This window comes from Epinephelus fuscoguttatus, linkage group LG3 (assembly GCF_011397635.1).
Source record: "Epinephelus fuscoguttatus linkage group LG3, E.fuscoguttatus.final_Chr_v1".
NCBI classification, from domain to species: domain Eukaryota; kingdom Metazoa; phylum Chordata; class Actinopteri; order Perciformes; family Serranidae; genus Epinephelus; species Epinephelus fuscoguttatus.
The window spans coordinates 8553671-8581448 of record NC_064754.1 but is presented as its reverse complement, the minus strand read 5'-3'; the positions used below and the strand labels follow the sequence as shown (position 1 = coordinate 8581448).

General features: G+C 42.1%; 1 protein-coding gene across 1 annotated transcript; it reads right to left on the bottom strand.

Annotated features, from left to right (window-relative positions):
- Positions 1-389: 389 nt before the first annotated feature.
- On the bottom strand, positions 390-23145 carry si:ch211-79m20.1 (transcription factor SPT20 homolog). The gene is made up of 7 exons (XM_049571913.1): positions 22220-23145; positions 10662-10764; positions 8434-8499; positions 8090-8286; positions 5435-6605; positions 2545-2680; positions 390-1439 (listed from the first exon to the last, which is right to left on the bottom strand). Exons 1-6 carry the CDS (start codon positions 22289-22291, stop codon positions 2553-2555), a joined length of 1737 nt encoding a protein of 578 aa, XP_049427870.1. The 5' UTR covers positions 22292-23145; the 3' UTR covers positions 390-1439; positions 2545-2552.
- Between the last annotated feature and the right edge of the window lie 4633 nt (positions 23146-27778).

Genomic DNA, 27778 nt, shown 5'->3' with positions numbered 1-27778 from the left:
TAAGTAAGGTCAGCATACAAAAGCATGGGCAAGGCTAGCAGCCCTTCTCCAGCATGCCAAGCAACAGAGACCAACCACTAATTTGTCTCCCAGTAAACACTTCCTGAACATCTAGATCTTAAGTTATTAAGACAAAATGTGACCACATATTAGCATGTGCTAGGCTAGTTGGCCGTCTTCGATGTGCCAAGCAGCATCAGAGAAGCACTGATTTGTAATGTGAATTCTAACCGAGAGACATTTCAGTTGGTTGCACTCTGCAGTCCTTACCACTAGATTCCACTAAATCCCCCAAAATCTTTCACACTGGACCTTTCATCACACAGACATCCATGCGCACGCAAACATGTACACATCATCTGAAACAGGTGGACACACAAACTTTATATTCGTTCAACATTTTTATTTTTTTATTAAAAATAACATTCATAACAGCAACAGTTGTACAACCAATAATTATAATCTGAAACATGTCTGCAACAATAATTACACTTGAGAACTGGAGGACTTCATATCCTCCTTTTTTTTTTAAATAAGTTAAGAAATAAAGTTTTTCTTTTTCCCCCCCCCGAATCATTTTTCTAAAAGCATTTATACATACAGTGTTGGCTATAGCTGGCTCACAGCGATCTCTAAAAGCCAGGTCTTTAAGACTTGCTTTAATGTGGATATTCATAGCATGTTATCTAGGCAGGCATTCGGTTGTTATTCCATTTTGATCTGGCAGTAGTACAAAATGAGCAAGTTATCGATATTTTCCAGTACATTAAGCTACAGTACACGGTCGAGCACTTCTCTAGTAAATGTAGTATGATCAGTGTATGGCTACTCCAGTGTTAGATTAAGTTAGATTCAGACATTGTAGGATAACAGTAATGTTTGGCATTGAGGCCTGAGCTGCACTCTCCAGTTTCCAGTTATCGTCCCATGTGTAGAAATCCAGTTCTCCACGTCTCCAGTTTCGTCTTGAGCTCCACATTTAGCCCCTAATTATGACTTCTGAGTCCAAGTCATAGTCCAGTTCTTCATTTGTGGGCCAATCAGTAGTTGAGCTCAAAGTCAAAAGTGTTTAAGCGGCCAATCAATGGCTGCCAACTGCAAGAAGAGACCACCAGTCTAGCTTTGGGCGTCTGATAAGCTTCCATCGATCCAGGTTAATGTTTGTTCAAACAAATGAAATCCAGTGTTTAGTGTGACAGATATCCTCCATTCCAAAGAGTTCATAAGATTGCACTTTTATTATATCCATGAAGCTGGACGCCCTGCGGCAGCTCTGGAGCAGGAAAGGTGACTGTCTTTAAAGCTGTCCCATCACCTCTGTTGATTTCTCAGCATCTGTTCACAGAGTCAATCATCCCACATTCAAGAAGCCCATGTTTCTTGTCTCTCCTTATTCCTTTGGTGCAATGTGTCTGGCTTTTGGTTAGCTTTACCATTTCCTGTCAGGAAAAGAGAAAATAATAAGGTTATTTTCAATTAATTTATACATTCATAAATAAATTCGTCTTACTTTGTCACAAATGACTGTTGTCACTGGTGGTACTCTCCCTCCACCAACACAAATTTTGTACATATATTTTTCATTTCACCTCCATGCTTCTGTGCAAATGATGATTGTTTGGTGGTTAAAAAAATTTTGACTGCGGCAAGAAACTTGTTGTTAAGCTGCAGGTGAATCGCAGACTTAGTTTGCTATTCCATTTTCGAGGTAAATATTTTAAATAACAGTAAAAATATATTTTTTAAAAGGGATTTCTGTCTCACTCATGATAAATAATTACATTATTGTTTCTCTGTACTCCAATAAGGTCAGAGGTCAGGTTATATGCTATAGGAATTAGATGACTGATAGCACAAATGACTCTGACGATAATCCTAAGTCCCTAACTTCATTTCTATTTGCAGTATTATATTTGGCAACATGGCTCTGTTCTGGGGCCTCTCTGCCTTTCTTCAGGCCTATGCAGAAAGCCTACACAGAAAGCTTTAAGTCAGAGAGAGCACACTTCACTGCCCTTCCACATGCAAACAAGGAAAGCCTGAGGCAGAGAGCAAACCTCCCTACCCTTCCATGCGCCTACATGGAAAGCCTAAGGCAGGGAGAGCAGCAGCAAAGACCCCCCCAGGAACAGAACAGGGCAAGCATCAATGACAAACAGAAATGACATTGATAAGTCAGACACATCATGAAAAGGAGGAGCTGGGGTGGAGGCGGGTTACAAAGCAGCTTGCTGAGGAAGCAGCAACAGTAGGCAGGCCAGAGCAGTTTAAATAGGGTGCCCTGAATGAGATCTGCCAATGGGTTGCATAGAAAGGAATCATGTGATCTATCAGCTGACTCCCTTCCATCAATCAGCTGCTCCATCAGTTGATTGGGCTGTTTGAGATCAGCTGATGTAGCTGGGACATGAGCTGAGTTTCACATCGTGCCCTGCCTGAACTAACGCTATGCTCAGTGTTTTCTCTCATTATGCCCCATCCTGCCTCAGGTTACTAGATATGGATCATCACCCCTCCCTCCATCTCTCAGGCCCAATCTCTTACCTGCAGCTCTACATGATCATGGCTCTGATGGCTGCTTTGCTGATGCGTTTGCGGTGTTTCCTCCTGCGGCGAGGCGAGGCTGGACGGAACGGGGCCCGACGGGGTGCGGGCGGGATGGGAGCCACCGTGGAGAGGGCTGAAAGAAACAAAGATAAGGCAGAGGACACTGTCAATACAAAAGTTAACAGTGAGTCTTTTTTTTGAGGAACTTAAAACGCAGCTCACATCTTTCCCAAAGGAACACCAAAATCTGATAAGTGTTAAGAATGTCATGTGTGACAAAGATTAGCAAATGAATAATACGACTGTCCTCAGGAAGCTCACAACACTGGTCATTTGTACAAACGGCTCATAAAAAACAGTAAAGCAGGAGGAAGTGTGACGCCAAGCATCTGACTTTGACCTGGGGGCTTAGTTCTGTGGCCTACTGAGTAGCTACTGTTAATACTGGTTTCTTTTTTATCATGAAGGCAATCTTTACTTAATCAAGTACTTTAGGCCAAACATGGTTGAACAAGTAATGCTGCTGTGTCTTTATCATTTAGATATGAGAACTCGATGCTGTCACTGGAGGACTATAAACAAACACACAGAGGAGAAAAAACAAAAATAACTAACAGAAAAATGCATAATAACATAAAATGAATTTAAAAAAAGGAACCAAGTTACAAATGCATCACATGAACAATAGTTGATATCATCAACAGCAGTGTGTAGTACTGTGAAGAATAAGCACAGGGGCGTAGCTCCTGTAGTGGCTCTAACTGCACTCCGAAGGTCAGCTGATAACCTTGAAGTCTGCGTAACAAAGCCTGTGACTGCCTGCAGGTTTAAGTCAAACATGAAACAGTGGGAAGTCATGCTCTCTCACTACAGAGCTCTCGGGGGGTCGAGGAAGAATAGCAGGACACATGTGGCCATGATGTTTAGTCATACGTGCACAGTGGGGCTGCTTCCTGCATGGGAAACTCTCCCACTGATTCTCTCATACATAAAAAGCTAAAATTACGAGAGATGCTCTAACAATACACACGTGACTGCTGGAGCGTAGCTGTAGAGGAGGTGGTTACTCTTCTGTCTGACTTGCATTAAATTTGACAAGGGCAGCGATCGTAATACACGTCTGCCACTCTGCGTGTCTGTGTCGTGCATCCAGTGCTGCACAAACTTTTACTAATCTTGGAGACAGTTGTGCTCTGTGAAAACAAAGTGGTCTTCCTGCTAGTACTTTTAAAGGGCCACTTGTAATGAAGGGTCCTATTTATGAGAGCAGTTGCATAATGTATTCTGTGCATCTGAAAGGAGCTCTCTTTAGTTTGAGGAAACAATCCTGATGATGTCATAGTTATGTCATCAGAGTCATCTCAGATTGGGCTTGGGACATCATATTTGTGATATAAAGCCTTTGTTGAGATGTTTTGTTAACTTGGGACATGAAGTTTAAAATAGAGCTGTACGATATATGCAAAAAATCATACTGCGATCATTTTGACAGATATTGCATTTCATTTTCACTTGGTCTATACCAAACAAACAGGTTACCTTACATCTAAAATATGATTTGTAGGCCGGCGCATATGTGTAGCACCACAGTACTTCATTTATAGTGGTATGTTGTGACACAGTTTATCTTTATCAAAAAACTGCATTGGATTTATTGCACTTGCCCATATGGTGACTTCGACAATATTTTGATTAATTATGCAGCTGTCGCTACTGTTTGGAAATCTGTTCATGACCCTTAATCAGATTTGACTGGACTGAGCTAAATGACAATTCATCCTTTATTCTTAGGGTGCTTTCACACCTGCCTTGTTCGGTTTGGTTCAATCAAAGTCAAGTTTGTTGCCCCCTGACTGCGGCTCATTTGGGCAGGTGTGAACACAGCAATCGCACTCAGGTGTGCACCAAAACAACCGAACCGAGACCTTCTTGAAGAGGTGGTCTCGGTTTGGTTACAAACAAACTCTGGTGCAGTTCATTTGTGGTGAGAAGGTGTTCCGACCTGGATCTGAACCAACTGCAGTCACATGACACATTGTTTGGGTTAAACATGAGCATGTTACAGTCCTGGAGGATTATTAATGTGCACCTCCTCCTGTACTGCCTTAATATGCACATTCAGCACATCCAATGCATCAAAACATTGTTTTCTAGTTGGAGCCGCGCCTCGTTTTCAAACTGTATGGTTTGACTAAAATGAACAATGACAGCAATATAGTCCACAGTGAGCAGCGCTAAAATCAACCTGCGTAGTTGTCCCTCCATTGTGACATTAGAAAGTGTCACATTTATCTTGCAAGTGTACTCTTCTTAAACGTTTTGTTTACTTCCTGGATTTTTCCCACATGGAAATTCTGACCAATCAAGAGCAGCTTTCTCGTGCAAAGCATTGATCTGGTCTGCTAGTAAATGCTGCCGTGAGAACACGAACCAACTCTAGGCAATTATGCAACTTCGTAACAATATTAGTCCCTGATTCAGACCAAAGCAAGACAGCTCTAGGTCTTGTAGCACCCTTAATCAGTATAGGCGTCACAGCTGCAAAAATAACAATTTTACAAATGTGGTACACTCTGAGTCTCTTTTTTTCAATTGTGGTCTTCATTTTTTTTGCTGTCAGGGAGGGTCTAACTGATTTTCATTATGGGCAATGTAGGATCCAGTGGATCTTGGCCTATAGGGACTACAAGTCAGGATATCTCGACCTCTGCTGCCTTAATTTTCACCTGTTATACTAAATACTGCACTGCCTCTCTCACAACCTGAAGGTCCAATCTTTATTTTTTGGATCACCTGATGAAAAAATACATTTGGCAAATATAACCAGTGACCTTTAAAACCAACTTTCATCCACACAAACTTCCATTCTCACACAGCTGCGCCGTACCTGTTTTAAATGATGTCGGCTTTGGTCTTTGCTGAGGATGATGCGGATGAAGATGAGTCTGTGGATCCGGTTCCCTCTGTACCATCTCCAGAACTTTCTGTCTCCTCTCCTCCTCTGTTAAATGACTGACCGTGCTGGTCAGTTTTGAGTCTTTTTCATTCCCTTGATTGGCCAGCTCGGCCCCGCCAGAGTCTCCACTATTGGCTGACCCACTCTCCTCCCTCTCCTTCCCTTCTTTATGACTGGTTGTTACAGCCTCAGTCTGTTTGTGTTTTGTGACCTCTGTAATTTTTTGGCTGGTCACTGAGTCTTTCTGAATGGTGGTCAGAGGAGGGGTGGGGGGTTGTTCTAACTGGGGTGGCTGCGTTGGGCTGTCAGGTGGAGAGGCGCTGTCCGATTGGGGAGTGTTGAGTCGATATTGTGTCCTCAGCTCTTGGTCTTCAGCTCCTCTGTGGTTGAACTGCTGTGGATAATGCGGCTGATGATGATACTGATACTGCTGCTGAAACTGCTGTCTTTGCTGATGCTGTAACAACTGTTGCTGCCTCTGCATGTGATCTGGATGATGCACCTCCCCACCGCTCTTTGTTACATGCACGCCCCCTTCCTCCCTGCTCCCGTCGTACCCGCTCCCATGCCCAACCTGCGGTGTACTTCCCATGATGCTATGCTCCGCCCTCGCTTCAGATGGCCAGCTGCTGACCGACCCGAGCACCCCGGCAATCGGCTGGTGCGCCCCCGGCTGCATGTGCGTGGGCGCCTGGTGCACCCTGGGCTGCGTCCAGTGCACCAGCTGGGTGTAGCTGCCCTGCTGCCACTGCCTCGCCACCGGCTCACGCTCCTCAGGGTGGTAGTGCTGCTGGTTATGCTTCAGGTCGTCGTGGCGATGGAGGTCGGCCTTGGAAGCATGAGTCTTTGGTGGAGCGGGGTGGACGGTGCGGGGGTGGGGCAGCGGAAGGTGGGAAGATGGGGGAGGCTGCTGCTGTGGTGGAGGAGGGTTGGGGTTGCTTTGAGTGGCGGAGCGAGGGATGGGAACAGTCAAGGAGGAAGAGGAGGACGAAGAGGACGAGGAAGATGTGGAAGGTTGGCACCTGCAGCTGACGTGGTCTTCCACTGAGATGATGGCTTTGTCATAGTGAGCCTTCCTGTTTATATACTGGATCTTTATCACCTGGAAATGAAGAAGAAAAATCAAAAACCTTAGCACACAAAATCTCATCCACATAAAGTCTGAATCACTGATGTAGTTTTGGGTCCAGACATGATAGGGAAAAAAAAATCCCACAGAAACTATGCATACGCCTACAAATCAATTTCTTCAATCAGCTTCTTTCATTTAAACAAACATACTGTGGCTGTGCATGTGCAGTGACGCCTGTTGCAACAAGCAGCAAAGTAATACGACTGGTTGAAGACGTTTCCAGACAAGCTAACAATTCCATGAAATTTGACGGCTTTGTGCCAAGACCTCTGCTGTATAATTTGCTCAACAAAGCAGTGTTTGATTACTCATTCTCAAACCAACATCATGTGTATACATATATAGAATTAGGTTCTGCTTATTATTTTGCAGTGTCTACCCAAGTGTGCAAATCATCCCTTGAAGCAATGATATTAAAATCACAACACAGGGCTTATTACTGTTGATGTGACCTGACAATCAAAATCACTATCATGATTTACTGAGTTTCTGTTATGCGTTATATTAAATAAAACACTTCATATGTGTGGAACAACTGCCCTTTTACTTTTTATAATACTATCATTAAAATATGGTAAATTTATGGTTAATGAAACTTCAGTTAATTGTTATTAACTGGGCCCAAAAAGACTTTTCCCCATGGACTTTCATTGGAAAAAAGACGTCTAAATCAGCAGATACATTTTTTTGAGTGTCACAACCTCCATAAAATGATGTGTTTCACTATCAGGATTTTAAAAAGTCTAGAAGAGAAGAGTAGAAGCAGTGCCAATCATCCAGGTAATTTAATATGTGGCAGTTAAACGTTTTTGGCTTCATGTGCCCCTGATAAACTTTACAGGAATTAACAGGGCCCCATCTCCAATGCTGTATCCAGGTCTCTTTGTACATCCACGGGACTGTTGCTCAAACTAGAGGTTGTACTTCTGCATTTTTGTATAAAAATGTCTTTAGTGACATATTTTAGTGCACTGTTTGGCTGTAATATGAGAATTTGTGAAGAAATGGGCACCGTACTGGTTCGTCCGTATAAGCAGAGGCTGAAAAAACTGAGATTCAAGGGTAACACTAAGCAGTGCTGATCACATGAACCAATATTATGTTACGCTGTTGCTTATTTTAAAAGTATTTGCGTCTTTCTTCTGCATAGACTGCTTAGAAATACTTCTTTAACTGAAGTTTAATTAACTATCAATTTACCGTTTTTAATGGTGGTTAACATAAAATGTTAAAAATGTATTGGGAAATGAACACTTGATGTCTTCCTAAAATGCACGATGACAACATTTTCTATTCTCATGTCTGTATGGTAAATATGTAGCTTAAGCCATTAGCCTGTTAGCTTAGCATTAAGACTAGAAACACGGGGAAACAGCTTACCCAGCTCTGTCTAATGGTAACAATGGTAACAGCACCTCTAAAGCTTTTTCATGGCATCTGTGTGCACTGTGTACCTGCAGGTATCTGCTGGAGGTGAGAATGGGAACACACTGCAGCAGCCTGGTGTTGCAGCAGCCCGAACATCGCTGTACCTCCACGCAGGGTGGCCATAACAGGAAGTTGGCATTACGGCGGTCCAGCATGGACCTCGTCACCTCCATCACCTCTGTCCGAACTTTACACGCCGCCTGCTGGGCCGGCTGCGCTTCCACTGGTAGGGTAAAAGAGGAGGGAGAAGGAAGAGAATAAGAGGGGGATTTTTGGTAGAAATGGCATGAGAAGTGTTGAGAGACAGATGGCAGAAGCAGACGGACAGAAAAAGACACAGGAAGGGACACAAATAGATGCGGAAACCTACCAAGACTTCTAGTATATCGGCCATGGGTGTGGTTTGTGAGAAAATCATGCTCGTCTTCTTCCTCTTCTGCACGAAAAGACGGGGGAGGAGGGGAGATTAGAAGTGGGAGAGATAAGAGAGGAGAGAGTGAGACAAAAACACAAACAAAGAGTTAATAAAGTCAACTTAATACCTTCCAACTTTTATCTGAAAACAAGGCAACATTCAAGCACCACTTTCACAAGCGACGACAGAAATCTCAAAGCATGTGAGGCCGTTAGGGCAGTTTTTAGCAAAGCTCATTGTTCACTGCACAAAGGAAGCCATTTTTTCTCCTCCCGGTAAAACAATTAGGCTATTTTCTGCCACAATTTGTCCCCGCGCTGTCAAGAATACTGTTGAGGAGAGATATGAGTTGTTAAATATAGCTCGTGTGCAGATCTGTGAGTGTGTGTTTGCCCTCTTACATATGTCGTTATTTCATACTGTTGCCCCTTAGTCCTAATTATATCCCTGGTGTGGATTGCTTTTAGTCACTGTGTGTGTGTGAGTGTGCACAAGATGCACAAAGTGTTGCCTGTTAGCCCTAATTAACTGCCTGGTGCAGAGAGAGAACATTTTCTTATTGTTCTCAGAAGCTACTTTCTAATTTTATCTGTGTATTTATCTGTGTCTGAATGTTTTGTAAGACTTGATCCTTTCTTCCTCTTTCATGTATTAACATGTGACCCATTTGATTATGTTAAAGCCGGCCAGCGAATAAGAATTGTGATGTAACTGCAACTCACAGTAAATCCTATCTTTTCATGGTGTGCTTTAAGTTTGCATGGTCACGTTTTTGTTTGCATGGTGATAAAACACAGGAAAAACTTAGCGTACCTCAAAAAGAAGAAACTACTAATTGAAGAGATACTGCCATGCTAGCAGCTCTCCAAGGCTGCACTTAGGCTCATGGGTGCTCTGAGTTAAAGGTCCAGTGTGTAGGATTTTGGGAGATATATTGGCAGAAGTGGAATATGATATAATGAGTGTGTTTTCTTTAGTGTGTAATCAGCTATAAATAGGAACTGTTGTGTTTTTGTTACCTTAGAATGAGCTGTTTATATTTACATAGGGAGCAGGTCCTCATCTACAGAGATTGCCCAGTTGCACTACCGTGTTTCTACAGTAGGCCAGAATGGACAAGCCAAACACTAGCTTGTTTTGGAGAGGAAGAGACCTCTGTGGATAATTTGGTTCCCAGTTAAAACCTCCTGAACAATGAACACTGAAGGAATTCAAAGCGGGAAAAGATTCAGCTGGTTGCAATCCGCAATCCTCACCCCTAGATGCCACTAAATCCCCACATCTTACACTTAGACACTGGACCTTTAAATGCCAACGTCAACATGCGTGTTTCTAGCATGGCTAAAAACACAACATTTATGGTGTCAAAATCTGGACACAAACAGAACACTAAAACAAAAAGATCCATAAAATACGTGCTTATCTACAGCCTCAACTCAAATCTGCGAGACACTTTCTAAAGCTTCGAAACTCACAAGCATCATCCAGAAAAAAAAAAAAAAAAGTTTCTTGATAAAAGCACACACTTTGAGTCACTTCCTCGTGCCCTGTTTCTGAGGATCGTTCCCTCTGTTGGTTCCTCTCTGTGGTCGCTGTTATGTCAGCGTGTTATTTATGCACATGGAATGATCAAAGGGCTGTCTATTAATATATGTATGTGTGACTTGGTTCTTCAGAGGGATAAGATTAATGAATTTTTTAATCACCCGCCTAGCTGCATGTTTCTGTTTGTTTGGACTCTGTTTTGGGGGGTGGAGGCATAGAGGGGTGGGGGCGGGGGGCTGGTGGTCTCTTTCTGTCACACACATCCATATTTCACAACATGGAGAGGAATCCAGAGCGAGAGAACAATGCAGTGACCTTGTGCTGGAAGTTTCTCTCTGTCTGTGTCTCCGTTTGTCCAAAACACACCAAGGTCACAGCCACACACACACACGCACACACATACACAGATACTCTCTCTCTCTCTCTCTCTCTCTCTCTCTCTCTCTCATCAAGCTGGTTCATCATTCTTGCTGCTGTCTTGGGTAAATATTGCCTTAACATGGTGCCTGGCATGTGCACTGATGCTCTCCCTTACTGCATTCCTATCTCTTCAGGCCTCTGTAGACACACCCAAATGCTTACCTCCTCCACGTCCATGTTGTGTGTGTGTGTGTGTGTGTGTGTGTGGTCATTAGTACCTATTGCATTGGTCTCCTGCTGCAGCAGCAGCTTCAGGTCGTCCACAGAGGAGATGGGAGAGTTCCTCACCAGGTCGACCAGCGACGAGGGAAGCGGATCACCCTGTGCAGACACACACACAAACAGTTGTAATGCATTTTTTAACTTTACCTTGAAAACAACTGTTATTGCAAGCTATGCCAATAAAGTCTGAGATGTTATCAGAGTGAACAGATTCAATAGCTGTGTCTCTAGAACAAATACATCATAATGGACGGACTTTTCCTGAGCAGCCAAAAAATGGCAACCATTTCCTGCATGAATCCCGAGAACACAACCAGTGCACAGCGTGCTTTGAAGCCCTCAGTACTCTGAAATCTATTGTGCACCATCAGTTGTTTAATGAGGCATTCAGGTGGTCCCCATCAATCCATAAAATCATAATGATTACATTTACATGCACACTAATTTTCTATTATTATTCTGAATATGAAAATATAACAAATTGGACACGAGTCATGACACAGCATACTCTGTTTGGATACTCTGAATAAGGCCTTTTCCAAATATAGTCATTCCAATTGAGATATGGGATGTGCCAGGATCATCCAGATTTCAGTAGCATCCTTTGGACATGTATATACAGTAGCATGTTTGGAATATGCATCTCAGTTGGGGTTTTTAATCACAGTTTTCAGCACACAGCCTGCATGTTGTACACAAACCAACTCGGCAGTAGTTACAAGGTTGGGGTAGAGATGCATGCCCAAAATAAAAGCCCACATTTCTGGTTGATATAACATATCATATAGGTTCTGATGGTACTGGAGATTACGCAACAGTTTCTGTATATCTTAAATAGTGTATGTTACTGGACTATGCTACAGTTAATTTAGGTTTACGTTATTTATGTGTTAGAATACAGGCACAAGTTATTTTACACCAGACAAAAATGAGATTGTGGACAACGTTGTGCGTAAAGGACGATGTGAAGTTTGTGTTGGTTTGGATCGTAATAAGTTTTTGATCGTGTTACGCAGTGTTGAAGTGAAATAACAAGTAATTTGTGAGAATATAGAAATAAGACATTGGGTCGATAGTGGACCATACAAGATGCAATTTTGCAAGGACTCTTTTTTGTATTCTCAATAAACCACGTTTAACTTTTTCCCTTCCTCATATGAGTGCTGTGGAAAAGGAACAGGAACATGAGTCAAAATCGAAACACCTCACAAACTAAGTAGCCTAGGAACTACAGCCACAAACAGGTTTTTGGATGTGCACAAATATCGCAATGCCGACATTTGCGAGAAGGTGATTGAGGGAATTGAAAGTGGGAGACTGCGTTCGCCGCCGCTTGAAAACTCTGAACAAATCCTATTTTGACACAAAGAAGCAAAATGGGACGAGCAGCTCCAGCCCTTCCACTTTTCCATATGATAATCAATATGTTAGGGCACATTAAGCCAAATAGGCACAACTGCATCTCAACAGGATTACTAGTGAAATATTCATTCTTATTAGCCATGTTAACAGCTTAGTAGGAATACTGTCTTTCTTTGGCATAGGGGCAAAAAGATGAATATTTTGTGCACGTAAACATCATCATCACATTGTTTTTACCACTAAGGCAGCCACTGAATCGAGTTATATGCACATATCTCTTAATAGTCACATAAGCAGGAGGATATTTTTATAAATCTTTGTAGAACTTGTTTTGTAAAGTTTTTGTAAAGATCTGTGACAAAAGCAAAAGTGTAAGAGAGAGAAAAAGAGATTAGTGAACAGAGACAGAGACGCAGAGAAACAGGGCTGATGCATAATATCTCATTTCTCCATCTCCAGTCAACACTTGCTCCAGTTTCACTTCCTCCTGCAGAGGAAATGATGGTTGTGATTGGTGTTTGTTGCTGCTGTTGTCACTCTCTCCCTGTCTGTTTACCCACAAACACCGCAGTTGCTCCCGGTGTAACTCGGCAAATTAGCCTCTCACTTTCTCTGTCTCGCACACAGTCGTTCTCTCAGTGTTATTTCAGTTTAACGCTTTAGCACCAGACATGGAGAAAAGATCAATATCTTGTATTAAAACCCAGATTTGGTTGAGATTGTTGGTTGAAAGTTGCACTGCGTTTACTGTGAAATCATTGATACCACTAAGTAATCTAAGTCATTTAATTATCGCTTGATAAAAGAAGAGGGATGTGACATTTAATTAACTTTTAATGAGTGCCATGGCAGTAATTCATTATGGAGCCAGTGTGATTGGATTTAGGGAAAGACTCATGTGGTTTCTTTATCGAGATCAGAGGCAGATTACTCAGCGTTCTGTGTCACATTTTGCTTTGGTTGGCTGTAAGTCGATACTATCTCGGAGTACTTGGAATATCACTTGATGCAGTCACATGCCAGAAAGATGCCAAAACAAATTAGGGTGTGTTAAGAATGCGAGGAGAAAATATTTTGGCATAACTCTCAGAGATGCTTTGAGAGAAGAGTAAAAGCGTTCATTTGCTCACTTCTATCATGATACAAAATTTATGACTATGCATATAACATGTTTACAGTGTGTTACAAGTAAACACACGGGGCCTCTAATGATGTACGCAGGGCTCACCCCCCAAAGACGGAGATTAAATGAGTCTTAATGTAGCAAACAGCTAGTCAGAGGATTTATATATTTAAATGCAAAATAATTTTCATTTAATGGTATCAGAGTATCTGTCAGAACTTTCCCATTTCTCCTCTTGGGGTTTTGCTAACGATATTCATGAATGCAAATGTCCCCACACCGTAGATGCTCACATTGATTTTAATGGAAAAATATTACTGATATGTGCCAACTCTATTAGTGACGTGACTTTCCATTAAAATTATCAGCAGCATCAACAGTCTGAGCACTTTCTGCATTTATTAAGATTTCTGATACCTCTGTGTGATTTGTTTCACTGAATGTCAAACTTTTTTTTCAACCTGATGCAACACAAAATCTATAATGTCAAACCAAACACAACCTCCTTTCCTGAGAGATTCAAAGTAGGTTTCTACTGCAGGCACTTACCCTGTCCTGATAAGACACAACGTGGTTACTGTTTACCCAGAATGGTAGTATGAGAATGAGCTGCACTGCCGGTTAACCTCAGCTGAACTCTATGGAGCCCGCTGTTAAAGCTAATGTTATTAATTTAGGGGTAAAATCCAGATATGAATGAGGGTGATTATATTGAACATACAATACAAGTACAGCTTAGTTAATGTATTAAATGATAGAGATTAGATTAAAAGGCCGATCTGCAACACCTGCATTTAATCCATGCTCTGCTAATTCTCCAGTCGAGTGAAGTATTTAAAAGACCATTAGTCAAACGTCAACTGAGGAAAAAAAAAAAAGATGTGGAAAATGACACGGACATATGTCAATTATGTGTTTTATGTAGTATTAAATTTGATAGTGCATAAAATACTGCACAGTGGTGGTTAGCGCGGTCACGTCACAGCAAGAGGGCTCCAGGTTTGAACCCACAGACTGGCTGATGCCATCCTGTGCATGTTCTCCCAGTGTCAACTTGTGTTTTCTCCGGCTTCCTCCCACAGTCCAAAGACATGCAGGTTAACTGGTGACTCTAAATTGCCCGTATGTGTGAATGTGAGTGTGAATGGTTGTCTGTCTCTGTGTGTCAGCCCTGCGATTGTCAAGACCCGTGAAGTTACCTAGAGAAAACACACTGACACGGGGAGAACATGCATTCATTGTCTCATCTCGTTTCAGATCCCAGGTCCTGTCAGGTTTCCCGCCCTAATGTGTTTCACCTGTGTCGCATTGTCTACCTTGTCTTAGTTTATTTAAGTTGGTATCTTCCCCTCGTTTGGTGCCAGATCGTCTCTACACTTGAGTAAGAGTTCTACCGTTTCCCTAGTGTCCCCTCTGTGTGTGTTTTTGACTGTTTTTGCTTGTGACCACGCTTTTTGCCTGTCCTTTTTGGATACTTTTGCCTGTGTGCCTGACAACCCGTGTATCGATCTTTTCCTTATGAAAAACCCTGAACTTTCATCTGAGTCTGTGAGTCTGCTTCGTGAGTCCATCTCCAGTTGTGCTTGGTAGTGATAGTCTGGCAACCTGTCCAGTGTGTACCCGCCTCTCTCCCAATGACAGCTGGGATAGGTTCCAGCAACCCCCGCAACCCTTAACAGGGTATGCATAGTAAATAAATGAATTTCAGTTTTAAATGTAATATGCTTTATGTACAGTATGTCATAACTTTTCATAGATACACTAGATTGCAGCTTTGCTAAACATTAAGACTTTTGACTCTTTTTTTTCTTCATTTCTGGTGTTTCCACTCAGATGGGTCTGTATAGCCAGTTGGAACATATGTAAGAGGTCCTTTATTTCCCATGTCATACAGGCAATGAACACAGAATGACTGTACCAGGAAACACGACTATTCTTCTAAGATGTATTTATTGCTCCTACCTGCCTTTTTGCACTATTGTGTCATATACATCGTAAAATTGTACGTTTTTAATGGTGTATTGTGTTGTGTGTCTGTACCTTTGATTTTTTTGAGAGAAGCCAAAGAGGTGGACGATAAAGTTATTTATCTATCTATCTATCAGGTTGTTGTTTTTTATGTGTAAACTGGCACACACTGGATGGAAACGCACTTACTGTTCCAAAGGATTTTGACACAAGAAATGATGGACAAAACAATAAATTCTATAAGAAACAATGATACAGCTGCTTTTTTGTCATGAAATTACCAAAAATAATACACAAAGGAGTTGAGCAATATGACTACATAGCTATAGTATGAGATGATGTAAATGTGTCAATTGTCTGAAATGTTTCGCAATATACAATTTAATATACTGTCAGATAAGATTTTATCTGTACCATATGTCAAATATAAAAGTACTGGTGCTAAAACCCTGTACTATCAAACAGATGGCACATGCATTCTTTAAAGGGGAAGATACTGATATATATGCAGATTTAATTTTATCTTTGTTCATAATTTGGGTGATTTTTCTGAGAGAAGTTATTTCGAAAAATGTCTTTTTCATGTTATGTCTCTCTCCACGTTCATTTTTCATCGAGCTTCCTCCCTCCCTTTCTCTGTCTGTCTGCTTTGTGGGCGGCGGTGGCTCAGGACACCTGGATGACTTTCACGAGCCATTGGCTGACCTAGTTAAGCAAACACACACACACGCACACACAAACACACACTCGCCCCCTCTTTTCCAGTTCACATACAGATGCTTAACCACTTAACTGTCCGCCCAATTTGTCCAGAGAGCCTCACACACTCGCACAGAGACAGTTTTCACTCTGTTACATGCTATCATTACAGTGACAGTGCCAATCGCACACACACACACGCACACACACACACACACACATACATAGAAATTAGAGAGTGGAGCACACAGACAGGAAATAGTTCCTCAAAACAACAACCTGCTGGTTTTAAAAAAGGCCAAGAATTGGACAACAACCTAACAATAGTGGTGTGAGCAGAAGAGCTAAATTACCCAGAATAAATCTGACACAAGTTCCTCAATTGCCATCGAACACACACACGCACACACACACACACACACTAAAATAGGTCTCTCTTGTTGTTTTTAGTCTCCGTGAAGCCTGTAAATGCCTTCTCTGCTCAATATGGAAAGTTTGGCATGTTTCATATCTTACACTGCGTGAGCGTGCGTAGCTAAGCTCTTGAGGCGAGAAGACTGTCTGGTAGGATGTCATGATCTACAAGCAGGTCACACACTCACGCAAAAACACACACAGCATGGGGCCTTGGAGGTAGCCTGGAAGGCAAAGAGATTGTGCGGAATGTTTGAGGAGAAAGGTGAATGTAATGGAATGTAATTATGGGGCCAGCTGACTGCACGCACACACACACACACACACACACACACACACACACACACACACACACAGAGAGTCATACATATACAAACATGCTATCAACAAGAGACGCAGACTTGAAAAAGTAAACAGAAACACAGAAAAACACTGCATCCAAGTGTGTGATGAGTGACTCACAATCACACCGCGCTGTCACAGCACACTTCTTTTATCAGAGGTATGGCACATGGCCAACATACTGTCGCATAAACTTGACAGACTCGCAGAGCTCGATGGGTACTCACTCTCTCTCCCCCTCTCTCTCACACACACACACACACACACACATCAGCAGAACCGATAGATTCCACCCGGCTGCAGAGATGAGGGTACAGATGATGGATGGAAAGACGACAGAGGAGACGAGCAGAAAAGTGGAAAGAGGAGGACAGAAGAGATGGAAATAATCGAGGAGGAAGAGGAGCAGACTGGGAGTCTTGAAGCAAGGCAGTAAACCCCTCTGCCCGCTCAGTGCGTCATAAGATCACCAAAAGCCTCTAAAACCCGAGGGAGCTCTTCAGGTATACAACAGCAATATGAATTTCCACAATAAGCACAGACACAGATCAGTAACACCAGAGCTGAAACAACTGGTCAAATAGCAAAAATGCTGAATGTTCCCTGCAACTCCATCTTCTAAACTGTGATGATTTACTTCTTTTATTCTTATAATAACCTAAATATCTTTGGAATAATGGAAAACAAGCAATTTGATGACATAACCTTGGCTTTCAGGAAATCGTGATGGCCATTTTACACTCATTTCTGACATTTCTTAGACCAAACCAGCCCTACGCAACACAAGGAATTGTTCTGAAAGAATACTGAAAATTTTAGACTGTAATTTCTCCAAAATATGACCACATTGTTTTTACAGATAGAAATTGGGATCCATATTTATGTTTTTGTGTTAGGCGCTGATCTCTACTGGCAGTAATAATGCTGCCTTCAAATGGAGTTGTGTTTATCATTTTCATGAGAAGAGTCCATATGAACACTCCCATCTTGATATTGATAACCTCATGGGTGGAAATTTTCTGAAAGCTCCGAGTTCACAAGTTGTGACAAATTTGTTGGCGTTTTCAGAAGTGGTGAAGGCCATGAATGACACTGCTTGGCAATTTGATAGAGGAAAATGTTAATATTCCTCTCTTTTTCATCCATCATTATGTTTTTGCATTTCCTGCAACATGTGACCATCTTGCTAGCTTGCTAAATTGTTAGCCTTGGTGGCTTCTAGACGCCAACAGTAGTGTCAGTGTTGTTGTTGCCTAGCAGCAGTACTTTTACCGCCTGAATGCCAAGCATATCGTATACACTGCTTCCCATGTGGAGCTCAAAAGTTCCATTTGAAGGCAGCATAATTATTACGGGGGCAAAGGAGGAAGTCAGGCGACATAGTACAAGTTAGTTAGTTATTTTATGAATGTAACATGGTATGTTGACATACATGTGGCACTTGACATGTGTCACATGTAGGAATAGGCAAGTACACCATTGTCTGTATCTGTGTCTGTATCTGTTCAACCAACTAAATTATCTGTATCCATACTCGGAATAAGTGAAGTTTATGCCAGACGTGGGTGGAGTTAAAATTGAAAGTGGGTTGGGCCTCATCAGAAGTTGTTATTTCAAGCCTGAAATTTATATGGATTGATCAGAAGCTGCAATATTTATTACCTATGAAAAAAGTATTTCAAGAACAGTCTCGGAATTGAGCTTCAGCTCATTTTTTTCATCACACGATTAAACACAGCCACCCAACTGAGGATTTTCTTTTATCACAAGTACAGATAATAACACATTTTACTCATATGATACTCATAACAAGCACATTATCTGTACTTGTTTCATCAGAGTATTCGGCTCAACCCTCGTCACGTGAGATATGTCTCCTGAACATTACTATAGTAACAAACATACTTATTTTAAGTCATGATTGTTTTGTTGCCTTTACCTAGCCGGGTGGTTTCGGCCCAACTGGAACTGTTTCACAATGTTATCTATGTGTTTAAAACAGCAATCACAAGCAGGCATTTAAGAGCTATTCTATCGTCCACCGGCAAGTGCACTCATTTTGAAAACACTCCTGTGGGTCCTTCAGAGGCTATGCGGTCTTCTGGGTTGGTTGGTGGAATATTCAGAAGGTACTTCAGACCCTCTCTATACTGTTTTAGACTTCCTGTACAATCTTTCAAACTGATTCGTTATCAAAGTTAGCGTCCCAGGCTAGCTGACAGCTGCTTCAAAGTAAAAGCCTTCCAGCTGCTGGGAGCTTGAAAGCAAGGAGGCATCACTAGAAGACTTTTACTGTGAAGCAGCAGCCGGTCACAGAAGTGTTTGAGTAAGCCCGGAGTGTTGTCTCACTGGTTAATTAACACTGCTCTAAATTTATTGTATATTTGCAATTCTTCCAGCAGAATATCATAACTGCTATTTGTTGATACAGAAAATAAGAATTGCAAGCACACACAGACACAAATGAACACGGGCAGTGCATTCATCTTTGATTTATCCTGATTTCACCACTGCAATGTTATATCTGACACAGATTACATGTTTTCTCATTCTCTCCACAGCCCTGAAACTTCATATCTGTAACCTTTTCATCCAGTGATTTAGTTATTTTCTATTCTTTAAAAATAAGTAACTGTGATCCACAAATCTGCATGACTTTTATCATTTATGATTTTTATTCATATCGTTTGAAACTGTCCACTGGTGCCTCTGACTAGATTTTTCCTCTAATGCTGCACCACATGAGGCTTACAAACAAATACTCTTATGTGCCACTGCGCTTTTCTATCTGACACACGCATGCACAGAGGCACAGCACCCCCGCTGCACACACACAAAAACACAAGCACATATGTCCACTAACACTTGCGCAGCTACACCCGGCCATGCGCCCAGATGTGTGCACACACACAAATACACACACTGCTACACAAAGTCCGTGAAATCCCTGGCAGATTAGTTGTTGTTCTTATGTAAAATGGATCAAGCCGGGCAGCAGCGAATCATCCAAACCCGCCTGCAGAGACAATAGTCAGACTACAACCTGTTCAAAAGCCACCAATCAGCTGTGTGCGTGTGTGTGTGTGTGTGTGTCACTGTGAGTGTGTGTTGCATTTGAACAGCAGATGATGAAAGCACTGAGGTCTGACCTGATGTGTAAGTGCTTTTGTGTGTTTGTATCTGACTCCAGTTCTGTATAAATGGATTTGAAAATGAACCGTAACACTCTCAGTGTGTGTGTGTGCGTGTGTGTGTGTGTGTAGTCATGCTTGTGTGTGTGTTTCTGTAAACAGATTGTGTAAGCAGTTAGGTTTGATTGGATTGCTTGCAGACACAACAGCTGCACAATAAATAGAAATGGATTTTTCCCTCATAAACTATGATAATGTTTTCTGGATGTAGTTATTACATCAACCTCAGTGAACCTGCGGTGACTTTGCTGAATAATCTGTGTGCGTGTGTGTGCATGTGTGTGTGTGAGACTGTGCAAACTGAAGTCTTTTCCACAGACAGATGTGACTGAACTAAGATGTCTCTTTTTTTCCATCACTGGACTGAACATTGTGACAAGAAGAGGATTAGCGTGTCACTGAGTCTCAGTTGGACTCACACTCAGGTCACATGGCGGGTCAGTGTTCTTTTAACTATAAAAATATGCCAGATGTACAAAAGATGTCATAACTCCCCGTGCACATTGAGCTGAGCATGCTAATAGTTTCTGTGATTATCCTGCAGGATCACAGGTTTAACTCCAATGACAGCCAGTTTCCAACCATAGTGCCCTTGTGCAGGAGCTGAGCTCCCGCCCTCTGCAGCTTGATGAGCACCATAGAGTGTTTGTAGTATCATATTTGCACCGTGTGAACTCTTATCATGTGAATGTCAAAGAGTTCTCAAAGCTCTGGTTCCACCAGCTTCAGGAGGTTGATGCTTTGAGGAAGAGATGCTGTGAGATTCCTACTTAAGTGGTGAGTGACACAAGTCAGAAGCAGAAGCCAAAGAAGCAACATGTTGGTATGTCATCTCAAAACGTCTTAGGTCGGAGTGGGTGGTTGGGTTTACAGAGCATAAGACACCACAGACCATGGATCATATCCCTCTTAACAAAAGTCTACATTTTTAACCATAACACAGTGTTGATCTGTATCTAACTGTGTAGTACTTGTTCCTGAAACTTAACAAGAGAGACAGCCTGCTAGGTTTTAGTAGACAAGGGTTGGAGATGATCAAATTGAGGTGTGAACAGCAGGATTGGTGGGACACTTTGCTGTCTTATATATCAAAAAATTACATCTTTTAGTCTTAAAGAAAGACAATACTGTGTGTTACATTAGCTCTGCTTGCCAAGATGAGGTTCTGAAGTGGATAAGCATCCACCTGATGGATGAATGAGTGCTGCAAAACCATTCACACATATTAATGAACATCGCTGTTAGACAGTTTGACCAATTCTAGCCACACAGAAGATGCTCTGTTGGAGTTCTGTGCAGACTTTTCAACCATATTGCTTCTATTTGCTGGCTGCAAGCTTCAGAAACAGGTGTCAGAATGGAAACACTGAGCAGAATAAGGTAACAGCCCAGACAGCACTGAAAGAATACATCCCAGAGAGAATAATTTCAATGGAGTGACAACAGGACCTCAGCGTGGTGTTGTCTTCTGCTGTGACACTATTCCAACAGCAGCAGCAGGAGTTAATGTAGGTTAACTCCTGCTGCTGGGCCACCAGCCAAGGCCCTGCCTCACCCTCTCTTTCTCCCTCGGAATACGACAGAATGACTCTTTCTTGTCACACTTCAGGGGAATCACTATTATGAAACATGAAAAGCAACCGCAAAGAGAGAAACAGATTCCTTATTCAGTACAAGCCGCAGAGTCATAGAGGAAAAACTGGAAAGACTGATGTACGGGCTGTTACACACATGTTTTTTGCCTTCTAGTGAAACTGTTCCACAAAACATCCACCTCACAGCTCGTAGAATCACCTCAGGGGACAGTATATGGCAAATGCTCCTTAAGAATGAAGGAAGTTCTCACCAGTCAACAAATCACTTCGTCCTGTAGCAATCAGTGTCTGTGTCACACATCTGAGTCAGAACATGTACTTACTACCTTTTTTTGTTAGATTCTTTGGAAATCAGTTTTTCTGAGGGGTTTTTTTTTTTTGGAGCTACTCATCTCTGCCAGTTTAGTAAAAGCTCATTGAAGGGATCCAGGCACAGAATTTAAGACAGGGACACATGAAATGGTCCAAAATCAGGATCTGATCATGTATTCCTTCTCAGTTTGTCTCACACACACGGAAATCTTTCCTCCAACTTAACCATGGATGTAGTGGAGGCTCAATATATATTATCATAGAAGTGACAGACATAGATATCTGCAAATCAAAACTGACAAAATGGACCATCACATAAGATAAGAGAGGTCAGAGAGCATGCTTTTTTTCCTGATATTGAACTATTAATATTGTGATCAATTACCTTACAATGATCACCACATTTGCATTAACCACTACATCATAATGCTTTCATCCAAAAATCAATATTTAACTGACTGTCAAAAATGAATTTTAATCCATGTCTGTTAGTTTCCCCTCACCGACTAGAGGTCATATGTTTTACCGGCACATCTTCCCGGTCTTACCTCAGCGCGGCTGAGCCGCAGACGAGCCGCTGAGAGCGCAGCTAACAGCAGCAGCAGGACCCAGGACCTCATGTTGCCGCCCAGCCTGAGGAGCCGCAAGCGACCGGCTGGGCATTTAGCACCTCGGCGTCCAATCCCCCGGCTGCACCGAGCCTCGTCCCGGTGTCGTGTGCTTGCCGCTTGTGCAAAGCACGCACTGTTAAATATCCCCAAATGTGTCACTGCCTATAAGCGCCGCTTGTCCGAATGTTTGCTCACGCTGACTCACGCGCAGGCTAGACGTCTGACTGTGTCCATAGCGCTGTTTTGAAAACTCTCAAAAGGAGACGTCAAGGGTACTGTGTGGGACAGACAGGTGCGTAATGCAGAGTGTTATAATACACGAAGGCTGCAGCCACGCAGTTCCTACTATAACAGTCTGCAGTGTAACAGAGAGTCCCAGTAAGCCCCTGCTATGATTCCAAGAATGTCTCCAAATGTGTGATTTTTAAAAATGGTTCGTCAAAATGTGCCAAAGTGCTCGATGCATCCAGTGTCTGGTCTAAACTCCACTCAAAACAGACCAGATCACGAGCTGCTGTTCCAAAATTGCCGTTAGAAGTGACAAAAATACAGCATTCTCCTCACAAGTGAAACATCTCCAAAGGTCCGTGCGTAAAAGTTGGTTCACCTTGGAATGGCGCGCTCGTGCGTAATTCAGCTTCGCTGCAAAAGTCACATTACTCTCACTCTCACTTGCGATGCACTTGATTGCAAATGTGCTACCTGTCTTATTTAAATGTGTCTCTTATCGATAGCTCCTCCCTGTGTATGTCTCACTCTGGCTCTGCTCCCTGTCCCGGTGTTTCTCCGTGTCACCGGCTCCGCTGGGTCAGGTTGCTCTCGCCCCTCGCGCGCTCTCTGGTTGCGTCTCGGGCGGTGAGCAGCTTTTCCACATACAAACAGGGCCTCCCTCCTGAAGTTTCAAACGTCAAGTCAAACAGAGAAAAGGCGAATCATACCGGAAACGGGGCGATTTTGCTTTCAAAATAAGAGAAGAGACTGGAATGTGCGTGGAAGTTGTTCTGTAACTGGGTTGTTGCACTGACAAACGAATTAAATGTGTATGACAAAATAAGGTTGTAGAGGATGAGAGAAATGTGTGTTGTAATTACACCAGACTGACATAATTTTAAGTGATTTATGCAAAATAAAAAAGTAAAAAGACAAAAAAGGTATGTATTCAAACATATGCAACATTAAAAACAAGCTCCCCAATAAATAAAAACTTTAAATTTTATCTTGAATATTTTATGGCTGGGTCTGATTTGGCATGAATTAGCAGCCCCACTATATGACTCAGAATTTAAACCTTGGAATTAATATGGATATTATGGAAATGAAACCAGAAAGAAAGCGTTCATTTATTACTTTCTGCTTCTCAGATATCATTTTCAATTTATATTTCTGTAATGACAAAGACACTGACAATGTAGAATTTTAAGTAATTAAAACTTTAATTTTGAAAGCCCTTTACCGGAAGTGTAAATTCACATGTGGCTGACTTGACTCTGGTCCTCAAATTTGCACCAGGGCCCCTGTTCCTCTCCTCCTGAAGGCAGGGCTCACCACCTCCTTATTAGGAGCAAGTAGACCTGAGCGCCCATGGGTGCTCTTAAAGGGAAAGCTTTGAGCCATAATACGGATTATTAATCCCTATCTGCATGATAATAATGTGAAATGTATGTAATGAAAAGCTATTGAAAGGTTCATTATTTTTTCTCCCAAATGAAATGAGGTGTTGTGTTCTCTGTGAGTCTGTGTGTAAGAGCAATCGGTGAGCCACCCTGTCGCTAACGCTTGGATCAAACACAGCATCATCAGGATAAGGTCTCTATAAATACTCTGTCGAATATACCAGAAACCAAAGAGCAATCTTTTTGGGATTATAATATTAAGAGGAATATTAAGGACCTCTTAAAGCACAATGATAGTAGTTGTGAAACAGCACTTTGTCTGTTTCTCTCCTCTTATGTAAAATGCAGAGAGTGCATTACATCATCAGTAATTCCAGCATCTTCTTTTTTTTTTTTTGAAGTTATGAGTCAGACCTGGGAAAATGGTTTTCCAAAAACAACAACAACAAAAAAAAAACACACTAGCATTTGTAGTAATCTGTTTGGATTATTGTTCTTGGAGGGTGGGGGTTTGCAAACAGAGCAAAACAAAGAGGACCAGAAAGTTTGGACAATCCCACGACGGCATTTCGAAATCGCTTTACTACACTCAGTGACTAATCAGCTGTTTCAACTGTGCCAACGGGGTCAACACCGCATGTGACACACAAAAATGATTTGTCTTCAAACATCAAACGGTTGGAGTGTTATACAGAAACAATACCAAAGGAGTTTGGGGTAGTGTTAGATGTGAAACCAAGAATATGCTTTGAAATTATTAAAGCCGTCTCATACCACAGCCCAGGCGCCAGAGGAAAATGTTGGCATTGTGCAATTTCTGCAAACCATGAATACATTACATTTACAGTGATAAAATATTTGAGCTGACTTTGTCATCAGTAGGTGAAAGGAGACGATGGACGCTGTGACACCGAGGGCAAGACACCTGTCAAGCTGCAGACCACTGCAGACAAATGTTCAGGATCAACAAACGATAAAACCAGTCATAATTATTGAACAAGTTGGTGCTGTGTTTCCACGGGCTTTTTAGCCACCCACTGTGGGTGTTTTTTAGGAATCTGTCACTGTGTTTCCAGCAGCTTTTCAGCCCTCAAACATGGGTGTTTTATAGGGATACGTTGCTGTTTTTCCAGCCACTTTTCAGGCCCCAGGACATGGGTGATTTTTCAGGCTCCATAGCTATGTTTCCAGCAGCTTTTCAGTCACTGAATGTGGATGTTTTTTAGGGGGTCTGTCACTGTGTTTACAGCTGCCTTTTAGCCACTGAACATGGGTGGGTTTTTTTAGCGAATCATGGCTGTTTTTCCGGCTGCTCTTCAGGCTCCAGAATGTGGGTGTTTTCTAAGGAACCTGTCACTGTGTTTCAGCAGCTTTTCAACCCACAGACATTGGTGATTTTCAGCGACCTGTGGCTGTTTTTCCAGTTGCTTTTCAGGCTGCAGGAAGTGGGTGTTTTTTTAAGGGACCCATCGGCGTGTTTCCAGGGGCTTTTTAGCCACTGAACCTGAGTATTTTTTAGGGGACCTGTCACTTTGTTTCCACTGGCTTCTTGGTAACTGACCTTGTGTGCTTTTTAGAGACCTGTGGCTTTTCCTCCAACAGTTTTTAGCCTCCAAACATGTGTGTTTTTAAGGGACCTGCTGCTGTGTTTTCACCAGCTTTCTAGCCTCTGACTGTAGTGTTTTCAGGGGACCTGTCACTGTGTTTCCACTGGCTTTCTAGCCACTGAATGTGGATGTTTTATAAGAACCAGTTGCTGTGTGTCCAGTGGCCTATTAGTCCCGAAATATAGGTGTTTTTTTAGCAACCTGTTGCATTTTTTTAAGCAAGAAAAGCAGTTGTTTTAACTAAAACGTGCATTTCCTGATGAGATAGTGTCATGAAAAGCAGTTGTTTTTTACTAAGACATTGCCATTTTTCCAGTGGGTATTGTGCCTCCTGAATTGGGTATTTTAAGCCAAAATATAATTTTAATTTTTCCTGACCATAACTGAGTGATTTTTATGCCTAAACTTAACCACATGTTCACCACAGTGTTGTTAAAACATAAAGTTTCAATGTATCTGCTACATAATAATGACAAATGTAACATATTCGTGGTTTGTTTAAATGTCAGCATTTATTCTGGCGATTGGGTTGCCCATAGACACATTTAAGACGTGACAGCACTGCTGTGAATAATACCATTGTGTTTTTAACTCGGCATGTTCCATGAACATCTGAATGTACAGTACAAATACACAAATTTCCTCATGCTGCAAACACCAACACTGCTCCTACAGTTATGCTTAGTTCTTAACGTGATAACTAGAGAACACACACATCATGACATCTTGATTCTTATCTTGTTTGTTTCATTTCTGCGCTCAGAAGTCATTTGGATTGCAAAGGACACCAATGCTAAAAGCAAATTATGGTCATCACAATGAGATGCCCAGATGGATAACATGCCAATACTTTGAAAGTCTAAAAGCAGTGATGGTATTATTAGACTGTCACGAAGTGTTTGTGTTGTAGGATTCAAAGAGTTCTTCAGAACATCTCATCTACAACATCTCAGGGATACACAATAATATTACAACAAAGATCTTTAAGTGAAAAACTCAACATTAGTGTGTACATACATTAGTCTGTGTTATAAAAGTAAAACGTGTCTTTAATTGAGCAAAGGTTTGAAAGATACAGACACACACACCTGACCTCATTTGCACAAAATCGAAACATCTTTTTCATCAGTTTTCTCTGTTTCTCTCCTTTGCTGGTCTGTAAAGTTTCGTAATGCTCTGTAACAAAATGTTTCATAAATATGTCTTGAAGGAGGAGATCACTGACCAGAGGCCAAATCTGCCTACATTTCCAAGGTAGACTGCAACTGTTTTCCGTGAAGCTCAGTGTTTCATTTCAGGGTCACGGCTGGAGGAGTCACCATGGAAGCCCGGGGGTCATGGTAGATTCTTCCTCCCTGCAGAGACAAGACAGAGGAAGCAGGCGTCCCTGTGCTGCTATTCCTGGACTACACACACACACACACACACACACACATGTAAATGCTGACCTTTTACCTTCATGTACAGTGTATGGACTGACTGACAGACTGAGGGGACACACTGCTGTCACTGACAGGATGACGTGCGACCCCTCCTCACAATAATGACTGCAGTGTGCATGTAAAGTGTGTGAGTGTGCGTAGGTGTGTGTGTGACAAGTTGAAAGGGTATCAGGTTTACAGTGTTGCTTGTTGTCAGTCCCCGATGTACAACAAGGAATTTCCAGTATGTCCGAGAGGAAGGAGATGTACTGTGAGTGTGTGTGAGTGTTCTCTCTGTGACACTGGAAGTCACAGGTGTGTGATATCGTAGACTCTATTTATGTGCCATTGCAAAGCCATGGGAAGGACATACACAGTGAAACTGTCATTTTCATCAGGTGCAAGATTTGAGGCCACGTCCAAAAACGCAGTTCCTTAAATGGCCACTTGAGGCTGGCTCCGGTAGTGAGTCAGTCTCTATAGGCCCCCATGTTAAAATGCACACCTTTACACAATTAAACATGTTTACAGCCCGGTACAAAAAACAATAACATTGGTCTCTCTAGCTAATGTCCTCAGTCCTCATTCATAACTTAAAGGATAACTTTGGTATTTTTCAACCTGGGCCCTATTTCCCCATGTGTAAAATTGGTTCAGTATTGAAGGAGGCGGATGCAGCCGGCAGCCGCGAAACGAGCTAAAACGGTAACGGGGGCAAATGCGTCCCGTATAAGTTTGCGCATGAAAAGTGCTTTTTTCCGCCACGGACCGTTCAGATCGCCAGTGCTATCTCTGTAAATAGCATACTAAGCATTTCCCTTACCTCTGGGCTGTGTGACATCATCTCGCGAGAGC